Consider the following 17,421-nt stretch of genomic DNA (forward strand, 5'->3'; position numbering starts at 1 on the left):
TGGCAATCTACAGGGAGATGTCTAGACAAAATGTGCCAAAAAAAACCCCTCTAAAGCAGCACAAATCAATGATAGCCTTGCTCGTCGGGCTCTCTCTCTCTCTACCTCCAATCCTACAGACCGAGACAGCACCTCTCAAAGAAAATCTGAATCTACCTAATGGAAAGGAAAATTGGGGGAAATGGGGAGTCAGACCTGAGGGGATATCTTTCCCCACTGTACAGTTTTCACATATTTAACACAGGCTCTTCTAAAACCTTCCCTTGCGCGTCATCGAACACATTAATGCACATCACCCTGTCGTAAAGGTGCCAGGGCCATTTACGAATATTAATATAAAACAAAGTCATGCTGTACTATGCTGGCCATACCCTGAAGGCCGCCTTTACCAAGTCTCAAAACAGAGCTTGTTTCAGGCCTTAAATGCTTTGTAGCTCACTGTTGAGAATGATCCAAGTGTGTGAATGCAGGCACTTGTACCTACGTAAGCTCAGTTTTGTGATGCTGAAATGTGTCAAACCACAATCTGCTGAAAGCATAAGCTGTTTTCTGAGCTCAGTTTTCTTGTTCAGGTCAACTACTGTCATGAAGAAAGATAATCTTGTAAAATCTGTTAGCTAAAGCTGGCGTGGTTTAATTAGCCAGCAAATCAACATCAAAACTGATGGCACACACATTTGATGCTGAACTTAAACCATCCGATTAATCTGCACAAAATAAATATTTTCCATCGCAATTAAATTCAACCACAGATGGTGATAGAGAGCCCAGAATCGCTACTTGTGCAAACTACACTACTGTTCAAATGTCTAAAGTCATATATTTTTTTTTTTAATGAAATTAATATTTTTATTCAGCAAGGATGCATTAAAATTGTCAAAAGGGACAGTAAATATATTATAATTTTACAATAGATTACTATTTGCTTTGTAATTCTTAACTTTTTAGCAAAGAATCCTGAAAACAAAGTATCACGGTTTCCACAAAACCAGCACAGCTGTTTCTACATTAACAATAAATCTTTCTTAAGCACAGATTTGGCATATTATAATGATTTCTTAAGAATCATGTGACACTGAAGACAGGAGTAATGGCTGCTAAAAATTCAGCTTTGTATTACAGTAACAGTTATTTAAAATTGTAAAAATATTTCACAATATTACTGTTTTTACTCTGTTTTTGATCAAATATATACAGCTTTGGTGAGCATAAGAAGGCATCTTTCAAATAACGAAACTTTCCATCTGTAATATATGTTTCAAAGCTAATGATGTAGCAGATGTTAGAAACTCTATATGTAAGTTTTAAATACCTTGGTGCTTGCTGATGGTCATGCATATTTAATGAGTGGCTGATGCTGAAGGGACGTTAAGCTGGCTAGTAATAGACTTTCCCTATTCCCAGTGATGTCTACCTAGCCTCTTCTTTTTCACTGCACATATTCCCGCCTCTTTCGGCTCAGTGGACTTTCACATTAGCGCAAACTCCATTACATATTCCCACTGATTGCTCGACCTGTGCTCTAATACATTTTCAATGAAAGCAAAAACAAAAGAACATTTTGTGTCCCAGCAGGGATGATTAGCCAAAATGGCTAATCGAGCAATTACGCCACAGTAAAGCTTTTAGATGTTTTGATATATAGAGAGGTGAGCGGAATGAAGCCAATGGATTTAATGATGTGGAAAACTAATTCTTGCATGGTGGTAAAACTAATTATGACAGATTGCTTTAAACCATTATAATGGCAATATGGACAAAGTACATATCTACAAATCTTGGTAGTGGTGCATACACAGGGAGCCCAAAAAAAGTGATTCAAATCTAAATTACAGCTGGAAATAAACAACATTTTAGGATTTAGTGGAATGCAAAACAAAGATTTTAAAACCTTATATATTTTTATTTATTTATTTATTTTTACTTTTCGCTCAAATTGCAGTGTATATAATATAATTTTTATAAAATCAGAACTACTAGCCACCATTTGAATCTCTTAGCTGGAGACGGTGGTCAGTGAAAGGATGTAAAGCAGGATGCTGAAATATGGCCAGCACTCATTACCCTGGAGTCACCTTCACACCAATTACTCCACCAACAAGTCTATGTTAGGAACAAAAGCCATTAAAAAGCCTGTTCAGAAGGGGCTGATAATGTTCTGGACAATTGACCATATGAAGAGAGACCAAGGGTTTCTGCAATCTCTTGTGACACTGTTAAAATGTGTCACAAGAAATAAAAAATAAAACACTACAACTATTCTTTCAGTAAGACTCTCAAGAGAGTTCATAGAGTTTTTCAGCAGGCTGGAAAAACATCCCCCTCACAGGAGGAAGCTGAGATAACTACTGCTAATGTGTTAGCAGGGGGTCACATTAAACAGGTTCTGTTTTCTGGTCAACGTCAACAAGTGTGGAAACATATTGTGTACGTCTGGAAACACTGCAGTTAATTGGATAGATGTTTAAATACAAGTGGCTTTAACATATGTACAGAACTTGTGAAACACTGCCATTCTGATTATCTATACTATTTGTTTGCAAATGACCAAGCCAGTGTAAATATAGATTGTTCACTGCAAAAGAAACAAAAGATAGTTTATAAAGAGTGGCTTAAATAGCACAAATCAGCTTTTAATTAGTACATGTAATATTTAAACTTCATTAAAACAAAATATATTAATTGGCCAAGTTTCTTGTTTAATCATAAACTTCATTACATTTCTTTGATTTATAGTAAAAAAAATTATAACAGGGAAAAAAAAAACCTTAACTTAAGATACATTTTGTATAAAAAAATAACCTCTTTAATGCAATTTTGCTTCAAGGAAACCTCAAGGCCCATCTTAAAGGGATACTTTACCCCAAAATGAAAATTCTATCAATATCTACTCACTCTCATGTCATTCCAAACCCGTAAGACCTTCGTTCATCTTCTGAACACAAATTAAATTTATTTTTGATGAAATTCAAAAGCTTTCTGACCCCGCATAGACAGCAATGCATCTACCACATTCAAGGCCTAGAAAGGTATAAGGACATCATTAAAATCGTCCATGTGTTCAATGTCAGAACACCAGCTCCTGTGTCAACAGCATCACATGCATGCGTTGTGATACTCTCATGAATGCATGGTGAATAATTACAGTTGAACCACTTATGTCACAAGGACTATTTTAACAATGTCCTGACTACCTTTCTGAGCCTTGAACATGGTAGTTGCATTGGTGTCTGTGAAGGGTCAGAAAACTCACTGATTTCATCAAAAATATCGGAACATATTCAATTGTGTTACAAAGTTGATGGTCAATGGTCTTACGGGTTTGGAATGACATGATGGTGAGTAATTAATTTTTGGGGGTAGATTTATCCCTTTAACTTATTTTAGAATTTATTTTAGAATTTTATATATTTCTATTTTAGATGATGATCTAAAAGTCTTTATTCAAAATATTTAAATTAACAACTGCCATTTAATATATTTTGTATTGTATTCTATTGTATTGCTTAAAAGGGCTTAATCATTCAAGCTTCAAACTCACAAGGTTTTCTTGAACAAGGTTAAGAAACTGTACTGAACACAGCTGGCCTCTTCAATCTTAAACTAAACATTTCTTCATGCACTTTCCCAACAGTAGTGAGCAGAAGCCAGTATAACAAGCCATCCTTCTGAAGCAATTATCCACTCTGATTAAAGAAACTTGCTTAATGTAATTACTTTGTACTTAAAAAATTCATTTCATCTTTTGGAAGTGCAGCACAGATCTTGTTTGTGTCAGAGACCATTATCTTTAATGAAATCTGACAATTTAATTTGTGCACGATGGCAGTAAGGTTGCAGTGAGTTCCAGTGGATGAGAGGAAGTGGCATTATTAAATGACTCTAGCCTGTTGTCTGATGGTTGTCTGTGGACTTTGGCACACCCGAATCCTCAAGGACAATCACTGGCCATCTGATTAACATCCCATATCAGATCACATCACTTACACTGGTATGGGTCAGATCTTTAAAGGAATAGTTTACCCAAAAAAGAACATTTACTGAAACCTTTACCCTCAGGCCATCCATGATGTAAGTAGGTTTGTTTCTTCATCTGAACAGAAATGGAGAAATTGGAGAAATCTAGAATCACATAACTTGCTCACCAGTGTATCCTCTGCAGCGAAAGGGTGCCTTCAGAATGAGAGTTTACACAGCTGTTCTTATTTTTGGGTGAACTATGCCTTTAAAAAAGAATAAATAAATAATGATGCAGTTCATAAAGTGACTGATTAGCATGCAAATAACAATTATATTTACTCACCAAAGCCATTTGCTGATTGTTAATTTTGGACCATTAACACCAACTTCACTAGCTACTGTACACAGCAAACTCTTCAGTGACGAAATCCTAGTGTTGGGTACTTTTAGAGTAAAGTGTTAAATTTGTGGTGTTGAATTAACACTAGCTAGTGTAAACAGCCCCATCTGGTGGTGTAAATACGCAGAGTTACCTTCATTAACACTGCTGAGTGTTATTCATGTTGCCAGACGTACGATAATTATCGTATTTGTACGATAATTTTTACCTCTGTACGATGCACGATCAATAATGAAAAAAATCCCATAATGTACGATAATTTCAGAATTTTATGAAAATTTAAATGATGGTAGTTGCAGTCATAGGGCTTCATACTCATACTCATACACGAAATCGGCTCATTACAGACACTCTAAATGCGTTCATGTGCACCTGAGGGTGTGTTAAGAATGCAGGAGAGTGCCCTGCTTTAAAGCCAACGAGCACTAGTTGCGGTCCAAGACAGCAAGAACTTCTTCAACATCTGGCAACACGCAGGATTCCGATGACAGCGGCTCAGATGTGGAGTTAACTGCACCACACAGAAACAGCTAGATTCAACACTGGACGCGACAAAGCAAGTGTTAAAAATCATTTTAATATGATTTAATATTCGCCGCGATGCAGACAGTCACTGAAAATAATGGGATAGTATTTTGTCTCACTGCTTCCGTCCAACAATACGCCTTGTTATCTAATGTGGTAATTTGCAGGTCGTGTCAAAATGTTGTTGGTTTAGAATAGATAAATAACTCTTTTGACTCGTGTACGATAATTTTCTACCAAATACGATAATTTTGAACTTCTGGTACGATACTTGGACATTTCCAATCTGGCAACACTGGTGTTATTAGTCACATCCGGGACATTTGCTCATGTGCGCGCGCCTGACCCATCTGAAATATTTTTTTCACAGACGCCATTTTCTTTCCTTGCGATGCGGTGCGTATGAGGATGGAAAACGGCGAAATAAAGTGTATAATCTTACTCATAAAATGTGTTTTGTAATATCACATCGTTTTATAATGATATTTATTTGCTGTGTGCGCATAAACGTTTCTCAATGACATATTCTTTCACTCGCGATTAGGAACCGACGAGGAACATTATTTCCTATAAGGGAATTCTGAAAGTAAGTTACGTTAAGTGTTTTTATCTCTTTTAAAATATGTGTTTAATACCATTATATTGATTTATAGCGATATTTATATGCCGTTCTTTCCAAAACTTTTTCTCAAGAGAGATATTTTCTTTCACTCATGATGGGGAGAAGACGGTGAATTTGGTTTTTATCAAAGGAAAACACAAGTAAGTGTTTTAATGTTACCTCGTTTACATGTATTTTATAAGATGATTTTACTTATGATGATATTTAAAGGAGTCATGACCCACAATTTTCACTTTTCCACGAGAATCAATGTATGTTATGATTGCCTAATGATTATACACTGGCCGGGAAGCCGATATTTAAAAGTAAAGCGTTTGTTTACCTCAGGGTTTGTAAAATAGCCCACGTGCACGCGCACTCAAATACGAGATTTTGATTTCTTCCCCGTCTTGACGTCAAGACGGGGCAGGATATACCATATATGGACACCGCAGCAGGAAGCTCGCCCTTCCCCTCTCCCCCTCATATTCAGTCGAGAAAGACGCTGGAACGTAGTGCACATGTGAGTTGCTCTGTGGTTGACTGCCAGAATCAACATGTAAATGTGTTTTCTCTACCAAGAACGGACCTAGCTATCAGAGACCAGTGGATTAAATTCATTTTTAATGACGCGGTTCCTTCAACCCTTCCACTGGTTTATCGTTACGTGTTTGTGCTAAACATTGTATGCCGAAATCCTTCACAAATTTGAGGCAATATCAGGCGAAGTTGGCATCGAAGCTCGGGAAAAGCGCCATTCCAACAAAATTGCCTGCAATTGAAACGGTAAGACTGTGTTTTTATTGCTCTACTGTGTGTAACAAACAGCATAACTGCTAATGCGGCTATTGTATGCTATTGCGTCTGTCACTAGACAAATAAACGAAAGACTGGAGGTGAAGTAATTATTTATGTTCCCTGTAAACGGACTGCAAAAACGGACTTTTGACTGCATTATAATGATTTCTTAATTCAGAATATGATCAAGATTGCGTAGGTTGATGTGTTCGGGGAATTTGCCAGTTAATAGTAACATTTAAAGCCCCTTAAATGAACGAAATGACTCGAAAAAAGATTTGTTCATTTTGATGAACGAGTTTGAACAAGAGAGTCTGGCGTTGCCAGATTGGGTGTTTTTTCAGCTACTTATTAAGGCCGGTTTACGATGGGTTTTAGGTGGGTTTTCGCCTGGAAGGCTTTATAGAAATCTGGCATCCTACTGAACGAAGTTAAACTGAGAGAGCGTGGCGTTCACAGACACCAGAATGAACGAGTTCACAGTAACGTTCATCAGGCAGTAATGCGGTACGTTCAGTTCAGTCCAAAACATGAACGAGTTCATGAATTATCGTTCAATGAACGCGTCCAGGCACAACTCTGGCGGGAGTATTAGCTTCGAGGTATGGGGAATGGCTGCTAACGTACTTTGCAAAAAACAAATGACTGAGATCATCATGAATTCAGTTATTGTTTATTTATTGCCTAACGCTTATATATGAGGCGCCGTCTAGTTTGTGTGTGTGTGTGCTCACGTCTTATATTTGTGTGTGTGTGCTGTGCTCACGTCTCATATGAGTAACTTTATGTGCGTAGATAGTTCATATACATGTATGTGTGACTAGTACTTAGTATATATGCAAGCGTGTTTCATATGTGTGCGTGAATGAAGTTTGATTTAAGCCCTAAACGGCGCCTCATACTTATACACTGGCCGGGAAGCCGGTCGCATTCATTCACAACTTGCGCCATGATGTCAGTTTGTAATGATATGCTAAAGCGTTACCTGCGGTGTCAACCCCCCTCCTTCCTGCAACCAATCAACGTGCCCCTCATTTGCATTATTATAATGACCGTCCACGACAGCCAAAATATCGCATCAGATCTCGCGAGACAATAATGCCTACAGAGATAAGGGTCTGAGGAGCTCTGTGTTTATTTTTTTTCCACTTTTATTTTTTAGAAGGGCCTGAAAGACTATAATACAGCAGTAGGTATCCAAGGTAATACGAGGGTATGACTCCTTTAAATGCTGTGCGCGCCTAAATGAGCCTAACGGTTTCTCACAGATTTGAATGTCTGTGCAGCGCAGATGCAGGTTACTTAGAGAAGGGAGAGACCAGAAGTAAGGATTTTACCTCTTTTAAAATATGTATTGTATAACATCAGATTGATTTATAGCGACATTAATATGTTGTGCGCTCCTACACTTTCCTCAGAGAGATAACTTAGATTCTTTCACTCGAAGTGGAGTAGACGGGGAAGTTGGGTTTAACAAGGAAAACACTGAAAGTAAGTGTTTTACTTCATTTACTGTAACGTTATGTATTTCATAAAATAATATTATTTGAAGGTGCTCTAAGCGATGCCGGGAGTTGTAACTTCTTGTTGAAGTTCAAATTGTTGTCAAACAAAACGGAGGCTAGCTAGACCCTCCCTCCTCATCCGTGCACTAACCCCCCAAACCCCACCCCCAAATCTTTCTTGTCGGTTATTGGCTGGAACAGTTTGTTATGTTTTGTGGTGCGGGTGAGCCCAGTTTGTTTTTCTTGTTGTTTGTGGAGCCTGTGGTGTCTAACTTAGATTCTTGTTATTGACGTAATGCGCGTCAATAGTTCAATTCACTCTGAATTGCTCACAAGTTCTGAAAAAAAATGAAGATTAATAAAAATGTGACTCCGGACTGGAGCTTCGGTTGTCATGACAGTCAAAATGACGGCTGACAGATGATGAATGTGATCACTTCTATTTACCCCAGAGAAAAAAAGTGCTGTATATAGATTCTATTTTATTTTATTTTTATTCATCTTGATTGTTCACAACTGGTGTGCTTTTCCTAGTTGAGTTGGATTGAATTGCTTTGCTTTGCTAAAAGAGTCTCATGAACGCACATTCATGCACAGAGACCAACAGTCAGGTGAATAAATTATGGCGTCATTTTTATTTTTTGAAGTGAAATAACCCTTAAAACAAATTATTCACCTGAATTGTTATTTACTTATACTCATGCCATTCCACAGACATGTAAGACATGTATGTCATACATGTTTGGAACCACATCAAGATAAAAAAAAAATGATGACAGAATTTTAGGGTAAATGTTTTGAGTAAACTATTATTGTATTGTACTTGATACTTGTCTCTGATATTTCACTTGTGAATAATAGCTTTGATAAATGGATGTGAATTTATTCAGTTTTTTCCCCCAATTTTACAGAAGCACTTTTGTGATGCTGCAAGTGGGAGTGGATTTCATGCTTAGCTGGAAACAGCAGAGAACCATATCCTGTCGTCCTGAAAAAAAGAAAGAGACTACTTTCTCCAAAGAGGTCCAAACGCCACTGGCACAGACTTTGTTCAGAGATCAATAACATACATCCAGCCAGGGCCGTCCTTACAGGGTGCAACTGGTGCGGTCGCAACAGACTCCACACTTGGGGGGTAAACAGACTGAATGAGCCCCCCACCCGGGAACGCTCCTTACTTTGCACCGGGTCACGCATCAGCTAAGTACGACCCTGCATTCAGCTTTGATGGTAATGAATGAGATGCTTTGGTTTAAGCAGATAAATGTAAGCACTATCCACCTTTTTCCTCAATACAGAAGTAAGTCTATGGGTGAGACTTCGTTTCAGTAGCCTAAATGCTAAAAAGTGCGACAGAGTGCTTTTGCGTAACCACAAGGAACGTATAAATGACTTCCTGATCAGCAACTGACACAAATCAGTTATTTCATTTATTCCGGTTAAATAAACAAGTCCAACTTATTTCTCCAGAAGGGGTGGAGATTGGGGCATCCCCATCAGAGAGCGTAGCCTGAGCCACACATTATTCAGCTTCAAAGCTGTCGTTCTGTCATGAGCAATTGATCCACATTCCGTGGGGAAGACAGAGATAGATTAGGACCAATATTTGAATGAGCAAATACACATAAATATGACTAAAGTAATTAACGACAAACGAATGGAAAGAACAGATTAATTATCTTGTGGATCGCTGGGGGACGACTCTTACGTTACTGCTGCTTAACTCCCTCCTCACTCCACCAAAGCTGAGACGAACAGACGAGCAAACAACAGAAAAACTGATAAACAATGCGTGCTGATGCACTGCGCTCTCTGAGATTCTCTGAGGCTTCTGTGATTATCAATTAAAATCCAAAAGCTATTTGAATTAAGACAATTGTGTTTCTGGAAACTGATATTGTGGGTTTGAGTGGGATGTTTCTTACCCGGCTGACTCCACGGCCGCGGTCCTCTCCGTAGTTGGTGCCCAGGATCTCAAAGTAGATGTTGGGGTTAATGCCGTTATCATTAAACTCCAGAAAACTTGTCAGTCCACTTACACCTCCCTGCAAAAAACAAACAAACAAACCAACAAAAATTTTTAATAAAGTGCTGTATAAATCAAATGTTTAAGTTTGACATGTGTTTGACATGGCTGCCATCTAATGAAAAACATGTGGATAAAAATGTCTCCATTAACCACTTAAACATTTTATATGTGTGTAATTATAACCCCACAAGTGGCACCACAGAGATCTGCAAATAAGGGCTTTAACACACTGCTCAATGTTCAATGAGTCAATGTTGTTGTGTCAACCCAGTCAGACCAGTCAAACAAAATGGACAGAATGGTGTCACTAGGGAGGTTTTTTAATGTGTTAATATGAACGCATTTATGCTTTGTGTGCTATTCTTTAAGTATCCAATAATAATAAACATACACTATCATTCAAAAGTATTGGGTCAGGAAGTTTATATATATATATATATATATATATATATATATATATATACTTTTATTCAGAAAGGATGCATTAAATTGATTAAAAGGTATTTACAATGTGAAAAAAATCTGTTACAAATTATATATTTTTTACTTTCAAGTTATCAAATAATCCTGAAAATCGTTCTTAATTTACATATAAAGCAGCATAACTGTTTTCAACATTAATAATAATAGTAATAATAATAATAATAATAATAATAATAATAAATCTTTTTGAGATCAGATCAGCATAAGCAAAATAAAATGATTTCTGAGGGCTATAAAATCAGCTTTGCCATTATAAATATTTTACATTACAGAATTAAAATAAATAAATAGTTTATATTTAACAGGGCTCTACATTAAGCTTTGACATGAGCTTGTCCTTCGAACAAGTAAATTAATCATTCACTTGTCCGAGTACAAAAGTTACTTGTCCGGGGGAAAAAAAGTGTAATTTATTCTGAAGCAGTCTTATCATTGCTTTATCAGGTATTACTTTAATCAGCATATTTTTTTTATATTTGCCTTAAATTGATTGCTGTTACACTTTTTAACTTTATGAATGACAATATTTTCCTAAACTGATTAAATGTACATGTCTCCATTTACATTGGATTCTAACATTTGATCAATACATTCAGTTAAAATAATAAGACACTATATGGTTGTTACTATTTAAATGAAATCAGTACAAACACAGAAACTGTGCCATTTAGATGTATTTACTCAGACTGTTTAATAAGATAGGTTCCATAAAATAATTTACTCAAAATTGCAAATAAATGCATAAATAATGTTATTAGATTAATGTTTTTCTTTTTTTGACATACCAGTATGAAATGTTGGAAAAATGCAATGATACTTTTAAATATGAAATTTAACACCAGTAAGTAGTGGCAAGTAACTGTCTTAATGAGTGAATCATTGATTCAACCGATTCATAAAATAAATACATGAAATGAATTCAATAAATGAAGCAAGTAACCGTTTTTATAAATGGCTCACTGAATCATTGACTCGTTCAAAAATGCTGAATCATTTAGTAACAATAAGTTGCTCAGAGATGCGTGACTGTTCTGCTGTGGCTTTGCTTAGAACTATTTTTGTAAGCGAAATGGAGCAAAAAACGATCCATAATGTGTCTAAAATGTAAATGAGTCAATATTACTTGTTTATTTAACTAAAGTTGTATTAAATCAAAATCACACTTGCAATTGAGCTCAAAGTTGGGACACAACCTTCATACCGACAATACATTATCCGTTATTAGTCACCGTTTACACTGAAAGTAATCAAATCAGACTTATTTACGCCAAAGTTTCAGTGCTGCCCTAGTTATTGTTTGTTATAAAAATTTTAATCAGGTTACTTGTCCGGTCGGGCAAGTAATATTCTCCTTCATTTGCCCCTTCACAAAATCTACTTGTCCCGGTCCGGGGATAATTAATTAATTATTAATTTCGAGTCCTGTTTAATAACCTTGAACCCCACTGGTGTGCATTATTATTATTTTTTTGTCAATAAGGGGAAATAGTATCTTTTTAATGCTTTTAATCAGAGCATGTCACACTGGGTTGTGCACAGGTTTCAACATATTAAAGTATAGAGCTCATATAGCAGATGAGTGTTTCAGTCCAATTTGTGAAGTTTGCTGATCATGCCCCTCTTGACCCTACCATTTTTCCTCCTCTCTCTACTGTCTCTATGAGCAAAAAGATCTTGTCCCCCCTGTTTTTTGTTTGTTTTTGTTTTGTCAGCACCCTTAATTTAAACTCCAAGATAACTCCACAGCATCATTCCAACCTACATAACCTAACGGTGAGCATGATTTTGCCAAGTACAACATGTTCCTGGATCAACATCCTTGTTGATCCTGGAACAACATTCCAATCAACCAATCAGAACTGAGATATAACTTTTCAGGAATTATCTGTTTTAGGCCTACAATCACGGTTAGGTTCTTCTACACCCTTGTTAATCAGCTATTATTTCCCACTGATTTTAGGAATAAATTATAGGTAGGGTTAGGTTTAGGGGTAGGGGTTGGGTTACGTCTATATTTTTTGGACAATAATGTTGATCCAGGATCATCAAAAGATGTTGATCTAGGAACATGTCTTACTTGTCATAACCCTAACCCCAGCCCTAAACCAAATCCAAAACATGTCCTGCCCAGTGACAACCCACATGAACAGACAGATAATTGTTGTAAATACCAATACCAGTGCTGACAGAATGAATTAGACAGCCAATTATAAAAGCTTATGAGTGCTTTCCAAATTAGTTCACCAACTGCTGCTTTGTAAAGCCGATACACACAAACTTCCCCTAATTGAGCTGTAAAGCAACATTCCAGTCCAAACAGTCCTGTGGGAATTGAATACAAGGCCATTATCCAGCTGATGTACAGTAGAATAAGTATGTAACACTACGTGCCATTTCAAATATTTATATATTGCATGCCTGTGCTCCCAGACATCCCTTTGAAACAAGGCTGTTAAAATCTAGGCAGATTCCAAGGTGGTACAAGCCAGTGTGTTATTGTGGTCACCCAGTGTCTGAATAAATCGGCCTATCTGCTTTAATATCACTGTCACACAGGGAGCGGTGTGGAGTTGAGAGCCGGACGAGAGGTGATATCTCTATTGTGAAATGCTGGAGGATCAGATACATGTGAATACAGGAGGAACAGTACATCCCTTAGGGGGTAAAGCCATTCCCCACCAAGCATGGTGTTAAACCAGCACTCAGTCACATCCACAGCCCTGTAACATCGTCTGTCATCTCACCCCAGGCATTGAGCCAGTTCTGTGGCCCTGCAGTACACCAGACAGACAGAGGAGAGGAGAGTTTCACTGTACCACAACATTCCCCCTCTCCCCAACCGGCACCCTGAAAGACACTCATTACGATCCTCAAAACCAAACAGTCATTCAGTTTCCAATTCAAATGCATCCAAGGTCAAACTCCCACTCAACACATTTCTTTAATCAGCAGGGCTCAGAGTTAGTACCGTTTTTGTTGACCTGGTCACGATTTGCTTCATACTGCCAACATCAACATCAAACGACTGATTCATCAAAATAATTAACTGATCCAGTTCAACAAACCAACTGTTTTCCACTTGGATGGTGACTGATTTTTACATTTTAATCCTTAAAGGAAAAGTTTTCCTTAAATGCAACCGGTTCTTGACTCGAGAACGAGTCAATCTTTTGTTCGTTATCTGGCTCGGCTCGTTGTTCATCTTCAGTTCTCTCATCACAGCAGTTCAGTCAGTGTAGTGTTTGAGTACTCCGGGATATTGGTTTGTTTTTAACTCAGAGGGAATGTCAGCCACATTAAAAAAGCTGAAGTCATTTGTGGATTAATGCTTATGCGAACCGTTTTAAATGATTCAGTTCGATTCGGTGAACTGGTTGAAGAAGATCCGGTTACATCGAATGATTCATTCGCGAACTGGATATTACTTCACTTCAGTGTTTTGAAATCTCACAACAGACCGGAAGAGAAGACAATTAGGGCTGTGCAAAAAATCGAATGCGATTTTCATGCACATCTCATCAGTAAAGACGCTCCTGTAATTAGTAGTATATCTCCAGCACGTGCGTTCGGATCAGGGTTGCCAGGTTTTCACAACAAATCCTGCCAAGTTGCTTCTCCAAACTAGTCCAAAACTACCCCAATCGCGTTTCCAGGAGGTTCCCCGATAAAAATTGCTTCCCGGGGTTAAAATATACGTTTTTTAGCAGGGTTGCCTTGGTAAAATTCACATTTTAGGGGCTAAATATAACGTTATTTTTATTGGGGTCGCTTCGACCCGCGGACATGAAAAACAACCACAGACTTGGCAACACTGGTTGGCATTTACTACACCGAGCCGTAATTCACTGACAATCTACATAAAATCGATGTTAAAATCGCAGGCGATTCTTTGTCGATTTTGAAAACAATTTTATGTTAGTTGTCGGTAGACTACGGCTCTGTTTAGTAACTGCCACTCCACCTGAACCAGTGTTGCCAAGTCTGCGATTGTTTTTCATGTCCGCGGTTTGAAGCAACCCCAATAACGTGATATTTAGCCCCTAAAATTTGAATTTTAACAAGGCAACCCTTCCAAAAAATGTATATTTTAACCCCGGGAAGCAAATTTTATCAGGGAACCTCCTGGAAACGTGATTGAGCTAGTTTTGGACTAGTTTTAAGAAGCAACTGGGCAGGATTTGTTGTGAAAACCTGGCAACCCTGATCTGAACACACGTGCTGGAGATATACTTCTAATCACAGGAGCATCTTTACTGATGAGATGCGCATGAAAATCGCATTCGATTTTTTGCACAGCCCTAAAGACAATGCTGAATAAAGTCATAGTTTTTGCTATTTTTGGACCAAAATGTATTTTTGATGCTTCAAAAAATTCTAACTGACCCTTTGATGTCACATGGACTACTTTGATGATGTTTTCCTTACCTTTCTGGACATGGAGAGTATACCGTTCACACAGCTTCAATGGAGGGACTGAGAGCTCTCGGACTAAATCATAAATATCTTAAACTGTGTTCCGAAGATGAACGTCTTACGGGTTTGGAACGACATGAGGGTGAGTTATTAATGACATAATTTTGATTATTGGGTGAACTAATCCTTTAATGAGTGCAGTTACTAATACTCAGTTCTTGTTTATTTCATGTTTATACACATTTGACAGTAAAGCACTTAGCTTGAGTTGGTAAGCTTACACAATATATTTGATTAACAACAGTAACATTAAATATATATATATATATATATATATATATATATATATATATATATATACCCTTCACCAGGCTCATCACCACCGCTGTTTAAAAGCCCAACGCGCCTCTCCTCGGGAGACCGGTCTCTTCCCCGTGCATGCACACTGGTGTCCTCCTAGGTCCAGGAAGGGTGCGTTGAGGGACTCCCGCGCCACTAGAGACGTGAGCTGCCGGACCCGCGATCCGGATGGGAACCGCACCCGTTTGCTTGACCGACGGGCCAGGATGCCGGGCCGCTAGAGGAAGCCTCCGCCCCTCGCGCCCCGGACCGAAGAGGGGAGCGCGTGCGGCCGTCGGACTCCGCCCCCTTACCTGGACCCTTCCTCCATGAACACTGCCCGACCCACGAACCCCGCAGCACGACGAGGACACCAGATTCCCTGTTTATTTTGGACACTCTTCCCCTTTGGCCACTTTTATGCCCTGTTTTATTTGATTTTCTGTTAATAAAAGCCTAATAAAAGGCCTGACGCTACGCCCACTGTGTCTGTCTTGTGCTCCTACTGTCACAATATATATATATATATATATATATATATATATATATATATATATATATATATATATATATATAACTCTTATTAAATGTACTGTTACTCTCCTATAGTCAGAAACTGACCATCAACTTGACTAATTGATGACCATTGATTACGTGATTTAGTCGCAAATTGAAGAAAAGTTTTTAAAGCACTGTGACGTTTTAGTTTACTTCACACACAAAAAAAGAGCAAAGCTCTGACAAAATCGGGTTTCTTGATGATTTGATATCATCATTTATAGTACTAGTGATTTTATAACTGTTATTTTATCATTTCAAAACATAAAGGAAAGTGCTAGAGTCATTGAAAATAGCTTGACTTTCTCTCTCAAAATGTTGCACAAACCCTGAAATAAATAATTTAATAACATTTTACTATTTCTGCAACACCATGGTTACAGTTAGCATTACTGCTTCGGGTTTTCTACGTCAGCAGTTTATAACAGATCAGACGATCTTTATTAATTCAGCGGCAAATTTAAATGCTTCTTGCTTGATCTCGCAGTGCTGTACTGTAACAGTGTCCCGAAATCAACTTTGGTTCCTGAGTAAAGCTGTTCTGGGCTCTGAGTTTGTTTTTGTCATGGTCCGAGCTGATAAATGGTAGGCCTAAGCGCTGTGCAGGTCAAATGAGTAACGGTATTTTGTTACGCTTTTGTTTAGTTTGCTGTTTGATGTTTCTCATATGCAACAGAAATGGCAGCATGAGTTGAATAACGTGGTGGTCACACCAGTGCAACCATTCACAATATTTACTCGCACCAGCAGAATTTTTTCACAAAATGCTACCATTCGCAGACTGGAGCCCTGAAATAAAATATTAATATCATTGTTTTTGTTACTTATACAATAATACTGTTAATAAAAGTAAATGTGAAACATTAAATATAATATAGAAATAAATGTTACCTATGAATTTATAATTTGTTTTATTATTTAAAAATCCAGTAACACTATACTTAAAGCCTTTATGTGTGATGCATTATAAAAGTAGTTTTAATGCATTAATTATGCCTTGTAATATATACCTTATAATGCACTGTACAATTTAATGAATCATTGTATCTATATATTATCAATTTATTGCTACACTATGCATTTTAACAAATAATGTATTACAATGCACATTGTGAATAATTACAATGCATTATACCCTTTAATAACCCTTTATATTGCATTATACATAAAGGCTTCAAGTAATGGTTACCAAAAATGCGTTCAAGACTATGTCTACTCAATTTCACAATCTATGTCTGTATAACTCTACCTTGTTAATACGTTTAAATCAGTAGATTTTTCAACCTCAATATTCAATACTTTAAAGAAAACCAAAATTTAAATTTTGCAAGGCACATTTCTTTCAAGTAGCCTGAGAATGGCCAGTAGGTCATGTTTATCGTAAAGCCCTGTACAGTACTGTACCTTCTTCACGGTATCCAACATAGACTTGCCACCCTGCCAGGGTTTGGACCCCTTGCGGATGCACGAAAGACTTGCCATGCTGTGCCATTTCCTGTCCTCTAGCTTCCTGTGGAAAGTGTTGGCCAGCAGCAGCACTGTGTCGTAGATGTAGCGGTTGGTGATCTGACAAGATGTCAAAAAGCAGCAGGGAAACAAAGACACAAAAAGAAAAGGAACAGACGATGTGAGCACAGAGAGCCAGAGACACCATTAATATTCTCTTACAAGAAAAAGATTTATGTCAGAGTGGGTACAGCTGGGATGAAAGATCTCTACAGTGGAAATGACAACAGGCTGCACACAGTGAATGAGCTCTGGAAGACAATGGAGTTTAATAAGCAACAGAAAACACACACAGACACACACA

General features: G+C 37.6%; 1 protein-coding gene across 6 annotated transcripts in view; it reads right to left on the reverse strand.

Annotated features, from left to right (window-relative positions):
* The window catches only part of grid2 (glutamate receptor, ionotropic, delta 2), a 443,770-nt gene that overhangs the window by 115,628 nt on the left and 310,721 nt on the right, over positions 1–17,421 (reverse strand). For all 6 annotated transcript variants that reach the window (XR_009422772.1, XR_009422773.1, XM_059503539.1 and 3 more), the window contains 2 exons: positions 17,016–17,177; positions 9,715–9,834 (listed from right to left, as the gene is read on the reverse strand). Coding sequence is in view for 4 of the 6 variants with exons in the window: in XM_059503539.1 (XP_059359522.1) it covers positions 9,715–9,834; positions 17,016–17,177 (282 nt within the window). In the remaining 2 variants the exon portion in view is untranslated. The remainder of the gene's footprint in view (positions 1–9,714; positions 9,835–17,015; positions 17,178–17,421) is intronic.

Source organism: Carassius carassius, chromosome 21 (assembly GCF_963082965.1).
Source record: "Carassius carassius chromosome 21, fCarCar2.1, whole genome shotgun sequence".
NCBI lineage: Eukaryota > Metazoa > Chordata > Actinopteri > Cypriniformes > Cyprinidae > Carassius > Carassius carassius.